Genomic DNA, 19,442 nt, shown 5'->3' with positions numbered 1-19,442 from the left:
CCTGAGCCAAAATCAAGAGTTGATGCTTAACCGTTGAGCCACTCAGATGCCCCACATTTTAATCCAGATTTTGCAAACATTTAAAAAAGATTTTCTTTTAATGTTTATTTATTTTTGAGAGAGAGATAGAGAGTGAGTGAGCCTGAGCAGGGGAGGGGCGGAGAGAGAGGGAGACACAGAATCCGAAGCAGGCTCCAGGCTCTGAGCTGTCAGCACAGAGCCTGATGCGAGGCTCAAACTCCCGAACCTCAAGATCATGACCTGAGCCGAAGTCAGACACTTAACTGACTGAGCCACCCAGGCGCCCCACAAGCAGTTTTTTGAAGTTGGGACTTCAGTCATGTGTTATTTTTAGTTATGTGGAGCTTTCTGTACCCGACATTGCTAGATCTGTTGAGTGGTGCACAGACGGTTTTCTATGGACGAGGCCATGCACCCCTCTTAGAGGCATTTCTAACCTTCCCAGGGGAGTCCCTCAGCTCCTGTGTCAGCTTGTCAGCCTGGAGTGGGGCTGGCCTGGTCCGTGGCTGCTTCTGGGAAACTCTGGTACCTCTGTGGAGGTGACAGTCCTGGGGAAGGTGAGCATTGCCTGACTTTTCCCTCTCATTCCGAACTGAACAGTTTTCCTGAGCAAAGGTTCTCGGGGACTCGGAGAGCCACACAGGTAACATCAGCAGCTCCTTTCCCGGGTTCCCTGCCCCATCCCTGCACGCTCCCCAGGGCCGCCTGGGCTTTGGCGTAAGTGGGCTTCGAGGGAGGCTTGTGGACTTGCCCGGTTTGGAGAGTGTCTGCCCGCAGCCCTGTGCCAGAAGGAGGCAGGGCGTGGGGTGGGCACCCCGGCAAGCAAAGCCGTGCTGGAGCTGCGCCTGGGCAGGACATCCCTTCTCCAGGCAGCACAGCACGTTGTCTGTGGTTTCGGGGTAGAGAGGCTGGGAAATGGGGCCACCGGGCTCCCATCCAGCTTTCCCTCTCCTGCCTAGCAGGCCCTGACTGAGTTAGCGGGATCCCCTGGGCTCCTCTCTGCGGCCTGGCTGGACAGAAAAGCCAAACCCAGCAACCACAAGAGGGTTTGCTTTGAAGACGGGCCTGAGAATAGCCTGTGAGTTGCCCTTTAAGTTTTAAGTTTTGATCAGGGAAATAACTTTCAGCTGGAATCCAGGAGCCTAGGGATGTTTTCACCTTTCACGTGCATATGGTAGTGTGGGAGGAAATATTTGCACGCCAGCGTGTCTGTGTGCATGAACTGAGACACTGTGTGTGCGGGGACTTCTGGTCTCACCGAGCCCGGAGCCTCTGGAGAGACAGTGCACTGGGAAGGGGGTGGGATGGGTGCTTATGAGGGTGTGTGTGTGTGTGTGTGTGTGTGTGTGTGCACACGCATGCACGTGTGATCAGGCTGCAGAGAGTCTCTGGATGGAGGGGTGGGGGTGAAGAAGTTCTTGCCCCGCTTTGGAAAATACCAGAGACAGCCGTCAAGGAGGAGCCCGGGTCGTTCTGAGCTGGAGAGCCACTGAGCAGACTTAAGACCTGTGACACAAAACCTCGGCTCAGGGACCCCTTGGCTTGCTCAGGGAGTCTGGACCTTCCCTGCACTCTTCCCTGCGCTCCCTCAACCCACACGTATTCCCGTCAGCTGTCACAGGGCTTGGGTTCTCTGTAGGGCTGGCTAACGAGCAGCCCCTTGCGTCCTGCCTTTGCATTCCCGGGGCTGGGCAGACGGAAGCACTCAAATGTGGAAGGGATATTGAGCGGCCGTGTGACTGGATGACTAGGGCTTTCAAAACGCGCATTTGCTCGTAGGGCTCTGACTTCCATTATACAGGGCTGGTCTCGCCAGATTCTCCCAGCCTCCTGTGAGTGTGCCTGTCGAGGCTGATACTAAGCAGCAGCCGAGGGCAGACCAGTGATTGACTGAAGCACTGTTGGGATATAAGTGGGGTAGCGTTGCCATGGCCCTGCTATCAGGGAGGTTAGCTGATTGACTTCTGGATCGTTTTTAGACTCTGTGCCAAACAAGGGGAGCCGAGCCAGGGTTTGACAGAGTGTCCAGCTGATAGGTTAGGGGGCTATGTTGTCTTTCTGTGAAGTGCACATCCCTGAGCCACTCAGAGAGTTACAGTGGCCATCCAGGAATGGAGGGCAACCCTGTCCTGGCACCTGGGCTATTGTGAGTGACCCTGGTAATCTCACCCACTTAGCAGGGGCTAGGAAGGAAAATAAGCAGGGCAAGATAAAAATAAATTTGTGGAGTTGGTGTCAGCACGTACACTGTCCCACAGGGGCCACGTGTCGCAAGGAAAGAGCATAGGCTGGAGCTTTGTAAACCCAGATTGGAGTTCCAGCTCTCCTGTGTGCCGATCAGAGATTTTTTTTTTTTTTAAGTTTATTTATTTATTTTGAGAGAGAGAGAGAGCACACGAGCAGCCGTGGAGCAGAGAGAGAGAGGGAGAGAGAGAGAATCCCAAGTAAGTTCTACACTGTCAGCACACAGCCCGACACGGTTAGAACTCACAAACTGCAAGGTCATGACTTGAGCTGAAACCAGGAGTCCCATGCCCAACTGACCGAGCCACCCAGGTGTCCCTGGTCAGAGATTTTTGAACGACAGTTTTCTTACCTGGAATGATTGTGGGAGTCAGACACGACAGTATGCGAAAATCAGTGCCGTATGAACCCAAGTTTTTCTTTGAGGTGGTGAGTGTCCTGACCAAGAGCAGGTTCTTCTGCCGCCAGTAGGGAGCGTGGACGCCCTCCCTCCTCTGCCCCTGTACCTGTTGGCCTTACCTCTTCCCTGCTCCTAGGGGCCTGACCTTGGGCAAGGAGAGCCTGCTGCATATGCCTCTACTGAGGGCCAGAGACAGCAGAGGGCCAAGGGCAGAAGGCCTGGTAGACCAGGAAAGGTCAAGGTCTCAGCTGAGGGTTCAAGGGGTCTTGCTCCCTCTGAAACACGGAGCTCCAGCTGACCTGGGGCAGATAGGATGGAACCCAGAGGAGGGATCGGGATTAACTAATATCTGCAGGCAGCATGCACTTATGTATTTATGTGTTTGTATTTATTTATTTTATGAGAGAAACAGCGTGAATAGGGGAGGGGCAGAGAGAGGGAGAGAAAGAGAATCCCAAGCAGGCCCCGCGCTGCCAGCCTGGCCACCCAGGCGCCCCACTGGAGCCGGCTTCTATCACGCGCCCTCTGCCCTGTGTGGTTGTAGTTGGTTCTGATTTCTAGAAAACCGAAAGCCCAGCCTTCCTTACAACAGCGGTAATGGGGCTTAGAGGGAGCCCCTGCACGGAGACCTGAGAAAGCTGAACCTACACTTGGTCCCTTCACCTGTTAGCCCCGCCACCATCTGTAAGGCTCTTGACCCTTGTGGGCTCCTCGCTTCCCTCGTTTGTAAACTGAGAAAAACGGGAAAGTTCCGTGCAGCCTAAGCAAATCTAAGTTATAACTGATTCCTTTCTCAGCTGTTGTCTCGGTGGGATGTGGCTAATGACATAGCCCGGGAGAAGGCACAAGAGCCGCTTGAGGACGGAACTCAGTCTCACCTTTAAATTCTCGTCCCGGAGACAAACGGGGTGGTGAAACCCAGGAGCCGCTGCCAGTCTGCCAGGTTACCCTTGGTGTCCTGACTCCAGAAGAGGATTTTTTTTTTTTTTTTCATTTAGGACCTGCTTATTCAATGAAAAAGCATTGCATTAATTTTGCCCTCTTTTCTCAGTATCCAGCGAGCAGCATTGGTGGTTCTGGAAAATTACTATAAAGATTTCACCATCTATAACCCCAATCTCCTAACAGCCTCCAAATTCCGAGCAGCCAAACACATGGCCGGGCTGAAAGTCTACAATGTAGATGGTACGTGCCTTGAAATGGTGTCTCTCGTTGGTGGATCTAGGGAGCACAGTTTGGGCAACTCTTTAGCTTCAACCTTATGGTCCATCTGTTTGGTTCTCCCTCCCCTCAGTGTCCATCTCTATGGTACATTCTCAGTTCAGAACCATTTTTTTGCTTTGCTTTGCTTCTCTTTTTCCTTTTCTTTTTTCCCCCTCCCTCCCTTCCTTTCTTCCTTTTGTTCTTTCGTTCTCTCTCTCTCTCTCTCTCTCTCTCTCTTTCTGTAGGCAGACATACTTTCAAAGGAATGTTGATTTACAGCCCACACATGTGGGAGGTTCATTCATTTTGGGATTTTCTGATTGAAAACAATAGTGATGTACGTTTCCTGCATCCTGCTCAGAAAGCCGCTTTTGAAATTTTGGATAAGCTACCCACAGACTCAGCTCCCTAGGTCCATGGAGTCCGTAACTTTCAGTAGTTCAGGCATCTGGTGAGATACTTACAGGGATTTCTCAATCCTGGCTAGGAGCTGGGGCTGAGTGGGTGGCCGGAGGCAAGAGGCCAGCCTGGGAACGTCAGAGCTGCATTTCAGAGCTATCAGATGGTTAAGTGCAAGAAACAGGACACAGTGTCATTTCTTGCTCAGTGCCTTGGGTCAGGGCAAGAGCTTTGCAGACCCTATAAGAGGATCATATTGTTAACAAGTCAAGTGATTTATGAATGGTGTCAATTTTTAGTGGCGATATCCTCCCCATTTTTGGCGGGGGGAGGTGGTTTCATGAGATATGCACTCTGGTGGGATTCCCAGAGGGTTGGTAAATTTCACCTGCTCTGAAAACTTAGCATAAATTCCCACAAGTGAAACCAAGTTATAAACTAAGTAGTTGATACAGAAGAAAGCATGTGATCTGCCTTGTCCTTCTGAAAAGCGAAGGTGGTCTGTGGGCAGCTGGGAACAGGGCCGCGAGTTCCAAGTCTGTATTAACAGACGGGCCATATTGCCAGACCTCAAGTCCTTTTTTTTTTTTTTTTTTTTTTTTTAATAAACACTGTGACCACTGTGATATTCCAACATGGCTTGCTGTCCTGTGCGTAATCTGTGTCTCCGTGTCCCTTGGCTTTCTTTTTTCTCTGTCCTCATTCTCCCCATTGCGTGTCATTCTGTCTCGTTGTCTTGTTGCCAAAACGTGATGTTCCACATACCCTTTGTGGCCAAACTGAAACTTTATGTAGCCGATGGTGAGTAACCTCTTCAGCGGACTCCGTGTGTTGTTTTGGGCCAACGTTTTAATCATCTCCTCCTGAGTTCTTTCTCCATTTCCACTGATCCCAGGGGGTTTGGGGGAGATTTCCTTCCCCCAGGGAGCGCACTGAATGTGAATACAGGAGGTCCTGTCCACCCTCCTGGGAAGCTCCTTCTGAGATTTGTGTATGTGCGGGTAGGCGGGTAGACGGTACTGACAGACCGAGGTACTGGCTTTCTGCTGTACTTTGCAGCCCCATGGCATTAAAACCGTTCTTCCGCCTCCACTGTCCTTCCCCAAAGGCCCCAGTAACAATGCCACTGGTCAGTCCCGGGCCATGATTGCTGCTGCCGCTCGGCGCCGAGATTCCAGCCACAACGAGTTGTATTATGAAGAGGCTGAGCACGAGCGGCGGGTGAAGAAGCGGAGAGCAAGGTCTGTCGCCCCCCACCCCACCCCGACATAACCCCCTGTCATAGTAGACTTTTTATTTCTTTATTTTTTTACTGCCGGAATGAAATCTCCATGTGTAAACGTGACACGCTCAAGCCTTAGGAGTATCTCCCGTCCCAGGGTTTCTCATACTTCGGCGCCCTCGGGAGGGCTTATTAAAGCACGGATCTGAGGGTCCGGGCCCCACCTGCAAAAGTAACTGACTTACTCTTCAGTGGGGCTGGAGTTGGGCCCAAGAATCTGCACGTCTTACAAATTCCCAGCTGATGCTGAAGCCGTTGGGCTGCGTGGCCCACGCTTTGAGGGGCCCCCCTCCTACACCCTCAGGCCCTTGTTGGTTTCCAAGTTCTGATCATGTGAACGGAAGCGGACAAAGTTGGTTTCCATCATGGATGCTGGGCCCCTTCCTTCCTTTTCCCCCCGAGGCTGCTGGTGTGGGTGGCTGGATCAAGGGGGATACAGCTCTGGTTCTTTGCAAGGCTGCTTCTGAACCGCCGGCCACCCCTCAGCGTGTGCAGAGCCCTGTGTGTGGCCAGAGTTTGAGTAATCTTGCAGCTCTTTTCCTGTAACCCTTCGTTGTGGAGATGGAAGGGTTGAAGCAAGGCCCCTGAGCTCGTTCGTGGCAGAATCGACTTGAGCGGTCATCCCCCCGTCCCAGGGCTCTTTCCTCTTCACCCCTCTGGCTCCCCTGCCTACCTTTCTCCCTCTGTCCCCTCTCAGCCATCTGGAGTGACAGCTAAGGAGGTGAGCCCTGGGTGAGCTGGCGGCAGGCCGGGACGCAGAGGCGGGCGGGGGCCCTTCCAGACCCTTTAGCACCGCTCTGCTCTCAAGCCTGCAGCGGGCCCCGTCCTGATGACTGTTCTGTTGCCCGCCAGGCTGGTGGTGGCCGTGGAGGAGGCCTTCATCCACATCCAGCGTCTCCAGGCCGAAGAGCAGCAGAAAGCCCCAGGGGAGGTGATGGACCCCCGGGAGGCCGCCCAGGCCATCTTCCCCTCCATGGCCCGGGCTCTGCAGAAATACCTGCGCACCACTCGACAGCAGCATTACCACAGCATGGAGAGCATCCTGCAGCACCTGGCCTTCTGCATCACCAACAGCATGACCCCCAAGGTGCCACCTGTCCCTGAGCCTGGGAGGTCCCGCTGTCGGGTGTGCCCGGGAGCGATATGGTCAAAGTCTTCTCTAAAGCACCGACTCATGAGAATTCATGACTCCCACTTAACTTTGTATTATCTGGGTGCAATTGGTTTTTGTTAAATGGCCCTTTGACAGCCTCTAGGTTCACGCAGAGGAAGGACTTTGACTTAGAGACAGTATAGGCAGTAGTTAAAGGGACTCGGCGGGTTCTGGAACTGAGCAGACTCCTTCTAACCTTCCTCCTCCACCAACAAGCTGGTCACCTTGGGCAAATGCTTCGATGGCTCTGTGCCTCACTTTCCTGCTCTATCCATTGGGGCTAATGGTTAATACCTACCTCATCGGGCTGCTTTGGGAACTCAAAGAGCTCGTTCATATGAAGTGCTTAGAACAGTGCCCGTCGTATGGTAAGGACTGAATAAATGACTGTTATCAGTGGAGGAAGGAATGCCAGCACTCTGTTAGGCGTTTTGGATGTCGTGGAGTTAGTTTTACTTGAATGGTGTTTTGAATTATGACGTGAGCATACTTTCAGGGATATTGCAGGAAACGGCTGTGCATCTCAGAGAGGGCTGTGGCCAAGGAAGCAGAATAGAGTAAATGACCTGTCACCAGACAGAGGGGAGCTCAGATCCCAGCTCCACCAGTTGATTGGTTGGTGACTTTGTAGAAGTCACTCTACATTTGTCTCCTCTTTTATAAAATGGGGACAGCGGCAGCATCTACCCGATAGGCCTGTTGTGTGAAAGTCATGTTAAATGTGGCAACACGACTTGTAAATCACAAGGTAGGGAGTAAATGAGCTTGGCATACAGTGCTCATGAAATGATTGGTGGCTTTTGTTCTAAGGGCCCGTGTACACGCATCGCCCTGTACGTGTACAACGTGTGGCTGTGTTGTCACTCATCAGTAGCAACCGTCAGGAAAGCAATACAGAGATATTCAGTGGGGGTCTGTAAGGTTTTCCATTTCCTTTGACTCACTAATTCCTCTCCTAGAAAAAGTATTCAGCGCAGTCAGATACATACACAAATATACATGAAGGTGATTTTTGCAAAATAATCTGGAATAACTCCACGCTGGCCATCACCTAAAAATAGAACAGTGGCTTATAAATCACGGGATGTCACCTGTTAAAAATAGAAGAATCTTTGTTAGAATATTAAGTTACAAAAAACGGAATGCAAGAAAGTATGAGTATGATACATCTACACATGCAAAGTGATAGCTGATACCATGTGGAACGGAAGCCGTTTTCCTTTTATTTGAGATGTCTTACTGTCCTGGTTGCTTTCGTTTTTGTTTAAAAAATGTATACTTTTGGGGTGCCTGGGTGGCTTAGTGGGTTAAGCGTCTGGCTTTGGCTCAGGGCATGATCTCACAGTTTCTGGGTTCAAGCCCCGCGTCGGGCTCTGTGCTGACAGCTCAGAGCCTGGAGCCTGCTTCGGATTCTGTGTCTCCCTCTCTCTCTCTCTCTCTCTCTCTCTCTCTCTCTCTCTCTCTGCCCCTCCCCTCCGCTCATGCTCCATATCTCTCTCTCTCTTTCTTTTTTTTTTTCTTTCAAAAATAAACATTTAAAACAAAAATGTATACTTTTTCTGAATTAAAACTCATTTCACACTCTTTCTTTGTGTAAAAATCCAGGCATTAAAGAAAAATACAATGTGCAAAGGGAACTCTCCATTCTACTACCCTAAACTGTTCGTAGTGATAAGGAGTCAGTATGTATGCTTCCAGAGGGTGTGTGTGTGTGTGTGTCTGTCTGTCTAAAGTAGAAGTGGAAAAAAAAGCAAACCACAAATGGGAGCTTATGCACACACACGCACACACACACGCAGTTTGGAAACTTGCTTTTTTCATTTAAAACGATCCCTTGGCTGTTTTCCCATGTCCGTACCTTCCAGATCTCTGTCCTACAGATCTAACTCATTCTCTTTAGTAGTTGCATCTTATTCCACTGAATAGCATGATTTGTTTAACCAGTGCTTACAATGCACATCTGGATTAAGATCTTTCACTAGTTTAAACCAGGGCTCAGCTGTTTTTGTTAATCGAGTTTTATTGGAACACAGCCACACCCTTTTATTTCCATATCGTCTATGGCTGCTTTCTCTCTCCACAGACTGAGTTGACCAGTTGTGCCAGAGTGTGGCTTGTGAAGCTGAAAATATTTACGTTAGAGAAAATGTTGCCAACCCCTGGTCTAAACAGGGTTGCAGCAAATATCTTTTTTACATGTCTTTGTGCATCTGTGTAACTATTTCTGAAAGATGAATTTCTGGTAGAGGAACAGCTAGATCAAAGGTACAGATCTTGCCAAATTGTCCTTCCTAGGCATGTTACTATTTTACACTTTTGCCTCTGAGATAGGATTGTTTATTTCTCCCACACAATTGGCGTGTTGGGTGTTACCATTCTTTTTAATCACTGTCCACATAAGAGGAAAAAAAATATTTTTCATTTTAATTCCTGTTTCTTGAATTATTAATGTGGTAGAACATCTTTTTTACTATGTTAATTTTCTATTAATATTTATTCTATAAATTATTAATTTCATTTCTCTAATTGCTGAGTTATTTCTTTTTCTCATGATTCATAAGAGCTGTTTCTTTTTTGTGAGAGAGAAAGAGAGAGAGAGAGAGGATGAGCAGGGGAGGGGCAGAGAGAGAAAGAGAATCTTAAAAAAAATTTTTTTAAATGTTTATTTTTGAGAGAGAGACAGCATGAGTGGGGAAGGGGCAGAGAGAGAGGGAGACAGAGAATCTGAAGCAGGCATAGAATCTGAGCTGTCAGCACAGAGCCCGACGCAGGACTCGAACTCACAAACCATGAGATCGTGACCTGAACCAAAGTCGGATGCTTAACCGACAGAGCCATCCAGATGCTCAGAAGGAGAGAGAGAATCTTAAGCAGGGGCTCAATCTCAGAAACCGTAAGATCATGACCTGAGCCAAAATCAAGAGTCGGACGCTTAACCGACGAGGCCACCCAGGTGCCCCTGTAAGAGCTGTTTTTATGTTAGAAGGATGTTGAGGCATGGCTGTACTTCCCGCCTTAGAATATAAGCGTACAGATCAGAAATAATATACTTGGCAGCAGAGTGAGGTATAGAAGGAAGGGGATGCACATAGAAACCATCCTGTGTCTAGGACCAGAGTGCTATATCCCCATATATCCTGTCTGAATTGCTGGCTCATTCTTTTCTTGCAGCTTAATCAGTGTATTTATTGATTTAATACACCGCTGAGCCGAATGTCACACGGGAGTCAGGCCAGTGATTATAAGCGCTTGGAGGAGGGTGTGTTCATGTGTCCAGAGGTTCAGGTGGTGGTCTGAGGAGATGTAAACGCCCAGGAGGAACAGTGCATGTGGACACCATTTGGGGCGGAACGGGGGCAGGGGGTGCTGTCCAAGAACTCCCAGGAGCTAAGGAGCTAAGCACTGTTGGAGCAGAAGGACAAGGACATGGGCTCTGGCATCCCTCGGACTTGCCCTGTGCACATTGGTCCCACGGGAGATCACCATCGCTCACACTGGTTGGGTTTCCCTTGTGCCATGCGATGGTTGGAGGTAATCTTTTCATCCCCACAGTGGCCCTGTGACTTAGGAGCTGTTACTCTCTCCACTTACAGGGAGGTTAAATGACTTGTCCACAGTCACACAACCTGTGAATGGTACAGCATGCATTTTCAAGCGTGCAAGTATATCCTTTTATGTGTTAGGCTTACATTTCCCTGGTGTCCCTCGGGGCCAGCCCTTGCCCTGAGGAGCTGTCCGTGCAAGAGGAGGCAGGCCCAGCACAGGGACAAGTGGTGGCATGTGTGGTGGGGCCGAGCCTTGGCTGGGCTGGTGCCTCAGCGATGGCTTCCGGGCAGATTCGGATGCCAGCCACCACCACCCCCACCCCGCCCCACCTCTGGTTGGAAGTTGGCAGAGGGGAATGAGGACGTCCAAGGAGGTTTCCCTACCCAACAAGGTCTCCGTTGTGAGGGTCTGATGGGAATACGGTGTGATAAGCTGGGTTCCATCTTGGTTTGCTGGGAAACATTTTCATCGGCACAGGATGAATAGGCCCCTGGTGGCACTGCCGTGGGCGTGGGGTGATTCTTCCCTGATGGACTTTCCCCTCTTTTCCAGGCCTTTCTGGAACGTTACCTCAGCGCAGGCCCCACCCTGCAGTATGACAAGGAGCGATGGCTCTCGACGCAGTGGAGACTGGTCAGTGATGAGGCTGTCACTAACGGACTACGGGATGGAATCGTTTTCGTCCTCAAATGCTTGGACTTCAGCCTCGTGGTCAATGTGAAGAAAATTCCATTCATCGTACTCTCAGAAGAGTTCATAGACCCCAAATCTCACAAATTTGTCCTTCGCTTACAGTCTGAGACCTCAGTTTAAAAGTTTTATATTTGTGGCTTTATTACAAAAAAAAAATATATGAGATATATATATATATATATATATGTATACCAGAGGGGCATCCTTTTTTATTCTTCTTCATCGCTGACTGAAACTGGCAGATGATAGACCAGTGTCCTTTCACCATCAGCACTTTATTTGGAAGGAAGCAGGGGATGTCCACCCTGGAAAACAGTGACTGACGACATCTGACTTCTGTGGATGGGACTTCTCTAGAAGCTGTTCCCTGGCGCTTCTGTGACAGCTGTAAACCAAAGCGGAGCTGGTGGCTCTCAGGAGCCTCGCCTTACAGCATCTAGTCCCCGCCTCTCGTCCAGGACCACGCCCTCCTGTCACTTCTGGTCCACCCCCTGGTAGAGCTCCCGGGGGACACATCTTTATTCTGTTCGCGGAAACCAGACGCGACATGTCCACATATGTGTTTGTGTAAGTAAACGTCCAGCACCACATCACCCACGGGAGCCACGGGCCGTTCAGGAAACGCCTGCCTTCATCTTTGTTCTTTGTTGCCTTAAGTGCTGCAGAGAGAGGTCACGACAGAAAATGTGCACTATCCGTTTACAGCTCTACGTGATTTTATGTTGTTTTCTCCCCCAAGGAGAAAACCTGCCTGTCCTGTTTCTGACCCTGCTTCCCTCGAGTTGAGCAGGTAGACCTTTCCTGACCCCATGATTGCCCACCCATCTCCCTCCACCTGCCCTCCCCTGCACACACCACACACCGGCCAGGGAAGGCTGGCTCTTCACGCGGGCTCGCAGGCTTTGTGCGCCGCCTCCAGTGGGCCCCGGGGATTGTTTGCACAGGGAAGCGTAGAGTGCCTACCAGCTAGAACACAGGGCGAGCAAGCCTGCTAGGCTGTCCCTCCCAGGCTGCAGTGGGAGCCCCTCCCCTCCCGGTCCTCTTCCCGGCTGCTCATAGGGACCAGGCGGAAGACTGACACCGGGACTCAGGGACTGGCAGGTGCAGCTCGGAGCCTCTCATTTCCCGCGGAGATGAGTCCTCGCCAAAGCTTCAGAGCCGGCTGCCCTGCCACGGGAGACCAAACAGTGCCCGGCGCAGTGACAGCTGCTGCTGTCCGCTCCCTGCTTTCTGACCACCATCACTGTGCAACTCGTCACTTCTGCCACTTAGCACCAGGGAAGGAGCTGCTTTGGCCCTGGTGCTGGAATTTCTTGTAGTTATTGGGAAAGTGGGGAGAGGGATTGGGTAAGCGGCCGAGCTTGGGAGAAGGAAAGGGAGGGAGCCAGTCTTAGGATCCCGGGCCATTCATCTGTGATCGGTTTCTGAAATGCCGCTGGTTTCAGTGGGCTCACCCCCTGGCCAGAGGGAGCAGCCGCGGCTTGGGGGTGGGGGTTGTGGCAAGCTGACCCGGCGGAGGCCTGCTGTAAGGGAGCCCCTGTCTGTGCCTCCGTCTGCCTTCCTGTATCACGGCAAACCTTTACAAAGTATTTGGCCTTGCTTTTCCCAGGAAGTTGGGGGTATTCAATCACCTCGCTTTAGAAAAGGAGAACGCTGTCGGAATGTTCTCTGTGTGTGTGTGTGTTGGCACATACCCTTACTGGGCTGTGCGTTCCAAAAGTGGTGCAGTATTTGTGTATCATTTTTGAAAATCACAATTGGCTTTGGATATTGGTAACGCACCTGTACCTGAAAAAGTAAACAGCATTCTCGAATCAACAGCCTTCCGCTCGAAAAGATAAGTGTTGGAAAAGCAGAAAGGAGACACCAGTCAGTGTGGCCTCGAGCCAGGATGTGCTGTGTCACTACATGGTTCTGTTTATGAAAAACACATACCATGTAACCATGGTGCTTTTTTCCTAGCTGTTGCCTTTAGGTCCTTTCAAACTGGACATTCCTTATGATATCTTTCTCAGGAAATCTATTTTGGGAGATGGGGCGAGGAAAGGTGTAAGTGGATGAGACTTTGGCTGTGCAGCAGTTCTAATGTCCCAGGCTAAGGGTGTCAGAGGCTTCTGCATCAGGGAGGGACACAGCAGCTAGAGACACCGTAAGTCCGTAGAGTTCATATACAGGACACGTAGTTCGTAATGACACTGTTCATCAACGTTCTAAAATACTGTGCCTCCGACCCGATCTTAAGTCCCCAGCCCAGGAGTTACGTTGGCGTCACTGCCTTGGTGCATGTATTCCCAGCAGGGTGAAAAAGGGTTTAAATTAAGGAATTTGTTTTCTCTCTCCCCTCCCCCCATCCTCCCTCCCCCCAGTCTTTGCATAGGAGAATGTCAGCCTTTCTGAAATTATTGTTTCGGTTTTAAATTGGATATCGATTTTTGACACTGGCTTCGTATTGAGTCCCCTTTGAAAGAAGAACAAAATAAAATGCAGGATCTTTGGATAAAGCCTTTGCACTTTCAAAACCTTAATAACTCGAGTTGCTGGTGCAGTGGGAACATTGTAAGTGACATTAAAGAGATTGAAGGTTTCAGAAAGCTGCATCACACAATCGAAAACGATGCGTTTTCATTTCAGTCCATGGAACCAAAAGGCTATTCTTTTTAAAAGAGGGTAAACTGCCTGAGGGCTAGTAAAATATAGGTGACTTCACATTAGAGGAGTCAGGATTTCATTTGCCTTAAATGTTTATAGATTTTCTATAACTTTCAGCGTAAGGTATTAAAACATGAATGTTCAATGTGAGGAGTAGAGGACCCCGATGAGGAGTGCGTGCCTGAGATCACTCTGTTCCCTGCTGCTGTTTTAACCAGTGGGTAATTTTTGTTCTTCGGTGCCTACTTCTGATGGTGATTATAATTTTCAATCGTCCACAAACTGCATGTTACAGTTAAAAAGTCTGCATTCCTAGAGGGGGAAGGAACTCTAAGGCTTTGTGGTTTATTCATCCTCTGCGTTATCGGTTAAGTCAGAAGCCAGAATACTTAATGCTGAAGGTCACAAAGCCCTTGAGAAAATGCTTGGCCAGGTTTTTGCCTGGCTCTCATGGTCTTCCCTCTCTGTCCTTCCCTTTCACATCTACGGCCAGGAGAAACTCTGTGCAGAGGTGGGTGGAGGTAGGTGGCCCTGGTGGGGGGGGGGGGGGGAGGGAGGTGTGTGTGTGTGTGTGTGTGTGTGCGCGCACATGCACACATGCAGCATTGTGGCTCATTGCTAGAGTTCAAGCGCCTTTTCAGTGTGTGTGGGGGGGTGATGAGATGAGGTGTCCCCCTCCCCTCTCACCCTACTTATGGCTCCCCTTCATTTTGCATGCATGTGTTTAGATACAGCTGTATCTCTGTGGCAAGTCCTCTGTCGAGATGGTAGGAATTAGTTACCCTGACTCTCCTCACCCCCACCCCTGGCGCCTGGGGAAGTGAGTGTTAGTCACTCCACAAAACCAAGAGAATCGGGCCCTTGGTTCACACGCCCTCTGGCTGGGCTCTGTGATGTAGCGTTCCCTAAATGGGGACGTACACTTGTTTGTGGGTATGTGTTTCCATATCTGTGTGCATTTCTCGTGAGGGTAATTTACGAGACAGGCGGCGTCTGGTTTATATGTTAGCCATCTGAACATCTGTGTTGTCTATAGATGGGTTAGTTCTGTCAGCAGGTAATTGATGCGTGTGTTTGTATGGATGAGTGTCTTGAGGGTGTCTGTGTTTCCCCCATACCCTATGGTGGAGAGAGTTCCTAACAGCACCCAATCCTTCGGAAGGCTTCTCTAAAGGACGTTATTTCTCCCTTGGCTCCTATATTCCTTTCCATCAGTTATACTGGCTTCTCCCCAGGAGTAAATGGCTTTAGCATAAAAGTGTCTTCTGGAAATTTTGATGTCCTGCAGACAATCCATTAGACTCTCTCCTGCCTCAGGACCCTATGACCTGAAAACAGTAAGAAGCAGAGAAAGAAAGGTCAAGCTTTCTGCTGCTCCAGGTTCACTACCTTGGAAGCCTTATTCTATGTTTCTGAATATAACTTAAAAACTGAGCTTCATAAAAAAAGATAAGACTGATTACTAAAAGTAGCACAGAAATGTTAACATAATATTTAAATAGTCCAGCAGCGATCCTGCGATTGTAAAGTGATGTAAGTATTTCTGGGTAGTGTTTATGCTTTACGGATCTTGTTACAAAAAAAAAAAAAATAATAAATCACTACTGTGAATTTACTATGAAACCTTGTGATCACATTCCATCGTTAATAAAATATGAGTCGTTCTTAAGCCCATAGCACAGTTCTTAAATGGTATTCAGGGCAGTAGTGAATCAAGGTAATTTAGACACTACATTGAAGTTGCTGTATTGCACTTTAACCAAGTTGATGCCTAGAAAATTAGATTTCAGGTCATGTTTTTGACAAAACATATTTTGGTCAGACAAGGAAGAGAAGGGTGCCGACACTGGGTCTCAGGTATCACGTCAGGTGCTGTTCTAGAATGGGAACTCCTTGGATGCAGGGTTATCTCAGTTTAACAGGTGAGAAGGAGGACAATCAGGGAGGGAGGGACCAGTCTCACGTCTCATGGCTAGTGAATGGGATTTAAAATCTAATGTCTGATTCCAGCCCCTCGCTCTCTGTACCTCGAGGTGTGACCTAAATGATCTGGCATCTGGGAATGTGGAGGAGGGACCTGAGGACACTTGACCTTGAATCTGAACCTGGGGGTGAGGGTTCCTTGGAGGTGGTGGAATCCCTTCGATTCTTTCACTTTGTACCAGAGCTGTGGCCCCAGGGGGAACCTCTCTATGGTGCTGGCATGTTTCTTGCGATTTCTAATTGAAAGAATTTGAGAATGCCCCACCCCCAGGAAAACCAGCACGACCAAGGTGCTGTTGTTCTGGCAGCCACCCTTTGCTTTTGCCCCTCTGGCCCTCTGCCTCCATCCTGCTGGCTTGGGCAGGTGGGCAGAGGGCGGACCAGGCTTCTTCCTGAGCTGAGGAAGCTTCTCGCTGGTGCTCTGCTTCACCTGGTTAGGGTGGGAGAAAGACCACCCACAGGCCCCGCCTCAGGAGCTCTGGAACTGGGGGTCCCTGGCCTCCCCGTGACATCGGTGCTCTCAGCAAGCACTTTGCACCCCACCCTTTTTCCCCACAGTTGCCCTCAACAGTTTTAACAGAACTGATGAAACAGAACTCTGGAAACGCAGTTTTCCTCTCTTCCGATGCCTTTAAGTTTTGTTCCTTGGAGTACAGACTACCTTTTTCTCTCCTGCTGTTTGCTTTCCGTAAAGGACAGGAAAACGAAGATGGGGCTCTCATTTCTCAGCATGGCTGCTCCTTAGGGATTGGCACAGATTTCCAAAGGGTAGAAAAGAAACTGTAAAACTGCTAAATAAAATAGAATTTGGGGACTCTGTGAGTCTCCCTTGCCAGGCCTTGTCCCATTTTTATTTAGATAATCCAGTTTGCTTTGTTTCACCTGTAAAATAAATCTCTTTTAATGGGTTGTCTTAGAGTTTCCCTGATACAACAACAGATCTCTAACAGCCGAAGCATTAAGTGAAAGGTTACTTCCAATATGGCACTAAGGATCTACAATTACGATGTCTCGCAGCTTGAAAACACCAGTGGTTTGACTTAGGGGAATAAAAGCACTCTTACTTTGAGCCTGGGAGGGGTGGGGCGCAGTGGGACAAATGTGATAAATGCCAAGGCTTTGGTCTTCAGAGTGTCTTTGGCACTTCTTTTGGCACTGAAATAAGTTTTGCATACAGACATTTGAATGTACAGTTGTCTGGTTTTGTGTTTGCTTATATTTATCGGAGTTTGCCCATGTAACATGAGCTTTCATTCTGAAGGAGCTGGTCATTTAGGAGTCGTTAAGCCCCCCAAAAGCCCAAAGCCTAGGAAAGCTTCATCTCTGAGGACCAGAGACTGTCGCTCAGGGAATTAGTGATGGGACCCAGGCATGGGATCTGTGGGTGACAAGTCTAGTTTGACTCACGTCATAGGGAATTCAGATCGTTGCACACTGTCACCATTGCAGGGGCCAGGTAGGAAGAGGTGCCCCTCTGTTATAGAAACAATGGAATATTCGCTTCATGTGGTTCATCATTCTTCAAGAAAAACGATCGTAAAATTCGAACTCTGGTGGTAATTCCTTATTTTTATAATGGATTTGCTGTAGGGTTATTTAAATAGCAAACTCCCCTGAGGTCCCTAAATTATGACATTACCCAAACTTGATGTCCAAGCAGTCGTTTGTGAGTACAACTGTTGTGTAGAGTACAGGACACTGGCCAGAATGAGAACGGCTGGGTCCTGACTCATGGGGGTGGTGAACATCACTCACCTGGTGAATGACCACTTACTCAACAAAGACTCTAGAGAGAAGGCCAGCAGGGCCGAGTCAGGTCTTCAGAGAAGTTCATTTGCCAACAAATTGCTTTTGTATTGAAAGAAATTTTCACTTGTGGATCTACAACCCGGAAGATTCCATGACAAAACCGTCTGTCTGTGTCTGAGGGAGCCAGAATGGTTTGTGCAAAAACGGGGCCGGGGGACTTTGCGTTCTTTCTTGGTAGTTGATACTGTGCTTTTTGTAACCGGGAGGGGGCAGTTTTGCTAATCAGTCTCTGCTCTCGTCACCACGTATGTATGAGAACTTCTGAATAGGCTCTGATGAGGCCTTTCGAACATCTAAATGAATGGATCAACCAGCAGTCATCTGCACGAAGACACTTACACACATGCACAAGGTGTATCCTAGGAGATGTCTTCTCATTGTGACATCTATCAGTACCAATGTTAGTGTTTACAGCTGACACGGCGTACCTGGCAGCCAAGTCATTTGGTCCCCTTTTGGGTCCCACCCCCAATCCCAATTAACTGTTAAAACATTTTACATGTTGCATTTTTTTATACTGTAAAACTTGAAAAATAAACTGAACTCCCAAATTGTATTTGGCTTCTTTTTTTCATGTGATTATTTCAATCTAAAAAGTTGTTTGGTGTTTTTTTTTTCTTTTTTTAGGGAACATTTGCGCTCTTGTATGATTTTGATACCCTCTTAAAAACACGTCAAGGTTCTGTGAAAACCAAGACAATTATAATGATAGATTGAATGAAATGTGGATTGCCACTGTAATGAAAACTATCTGTTGTGATCATTTTATGCTCAAGAGAATGTTTTCAAATGAATAGATAACTGAACATTAAAATCGTAGGCTCTAAACATGAAGATCAAATGGGCCTTTTGAATAAATCAGCAAGTGAAAAAAGATCCTGGAGTTAAGTAGGGAGGAAGAAAAGTGTCAGACCCTGGATTTGTTGGGGGAGGGTAAATATTGGATTGTTTTGGTGAGTGGCTTGGTAATTCAATGTTAATTATTGAGGGATTTCAGATAGGTAGGTCTATTTAAAAGGAACTTGATTATTTTCCAAAGAAATGTTGGAACTTGCCTTCTGCTACACTCAGCTACTTTTTACCTGGATAGAATGCTGATAGCACACAATCAAATTCTCACCTGTTGCATGGACAGGGGTCAGAGAAAGCAATTGATTTGAAGATATTCACTGTATAGATTATTGACAAATCCTGTTTCTCTGGGCCATCGGCCAAGACGTGCATACTTTATATCTGCACAAGCAAACCCTGCTGGAGAAAAGATTAAAGTTGCCTGCAGACATAAGCCAAAGAGTCCTCTCTTTTTCATTCACTGCCCATTCTACTGCTATGGAATTTTGGAAGAGTTTTGAGAATATCAGATGATAAACTATCAGATTACGGAAGTGGAGTGAGAGATACCAGAATGGCACCAGTTAAGTCACTACCTGCACGCCCAGTGCCGGAGACCGGGCTCACCAGCAGTGGCGTGACGTGGGCATTGTCCCTGCTTCCGGAGAGACTTGGCAGTTCCCTGCTGGTGTCAACGTGTCACGCAAGCATCTTCTGGTTTTACAGGCTAAGGTTGACCTAGAAAAACAAAAACTGCATTCGACTTTTGGGTGTGTTCTCTGTATTTACAGTTGAATGTGTTACTGAGGTTCTGAGAATTTGTACTATTTCAGACAAGATGATGATGCATTTGTAGGACTGACACAGCTTCTTTAAACATTTTCCTTTTCTAGCTTTTTGCTCAGCGCTCCCATCTCACCCACTCATTTCTGCCTTCTGTGATCCGCATGTGTGAACAAGCGTCAAAGGGCCGTTGATTGAATACTTGAGCGAATGAGTGAATGAGAACACGATAGCATATTCAGGGCTGAAGCTACCAGCCACAGTCTAATCACATGTGATTATTTTAAGGGAATCATTGGTGTTTTGTAGGGTCCTAGGGTTAACCTTGAGCATTCTAGCCATCGCTACTCTGAAGAGTTCAGACTGTTAAAATGCCAGATTAATTCCAAAGAGGTCCTTAGTTCACCTTGCAAGCATGTGGGTCTGCAGATGCATTACAATAAATG

General features: G+C 48.5%; 1 protein-coding gene across 1 annotated transcript in view; it reads left to right on the top strand.

Moving 5' to 3' along the window:
- Positions 1-17,938, top strand: part of VANGL1 (VANGL planar cell polarity protein 1) — a 55,108-nt gene extending 37,170 nt beyond the window's left edge. The window contains exons 5-8 of the mRNA XM_047871363.1: positions 3,717-3,850; positions 5,376-5,508; positions 6,402-6,636; positions 10,801-17,938. Coding sequence (XP_047727319.1) covers positions 3,717-3,850; positions 5,376-5,508; positions 6,402-6,636; positions 10,801-11,061 — 763 coding nt within the window. The 3' untranslated portion in view covers positions 11,062-17,938. The remainder of the gene's footprint in view (positions 1-3,716; positions 3,851-5,375; positions 5,509-6,401; positions 6,637-10,800) is intronic.
- The last annotated feature ends 1,504 nt before the right edge of the window (positions 17,939-19,442 follow it).

This window comes from Prionailurus viverrinus, chromosome C1 (genome assembly GCF_022837055.1).
Source record: "Prionailurus viverrinus isolate Anna chromosome C1, UM_Priviv_1.0, whole genome shotgun sequence".
In the NCBI taxonomy this organism is placed as follows: domain Eukaryota; kingdom Metazoa; phylum Chordata; class Mammalia; order Carnivora; family Felidae; genus Prionailurus; species Prionailurus viverrinus.
This window is presented reverse-complemented; position numbering and strand designations above follow the sequence as displayed.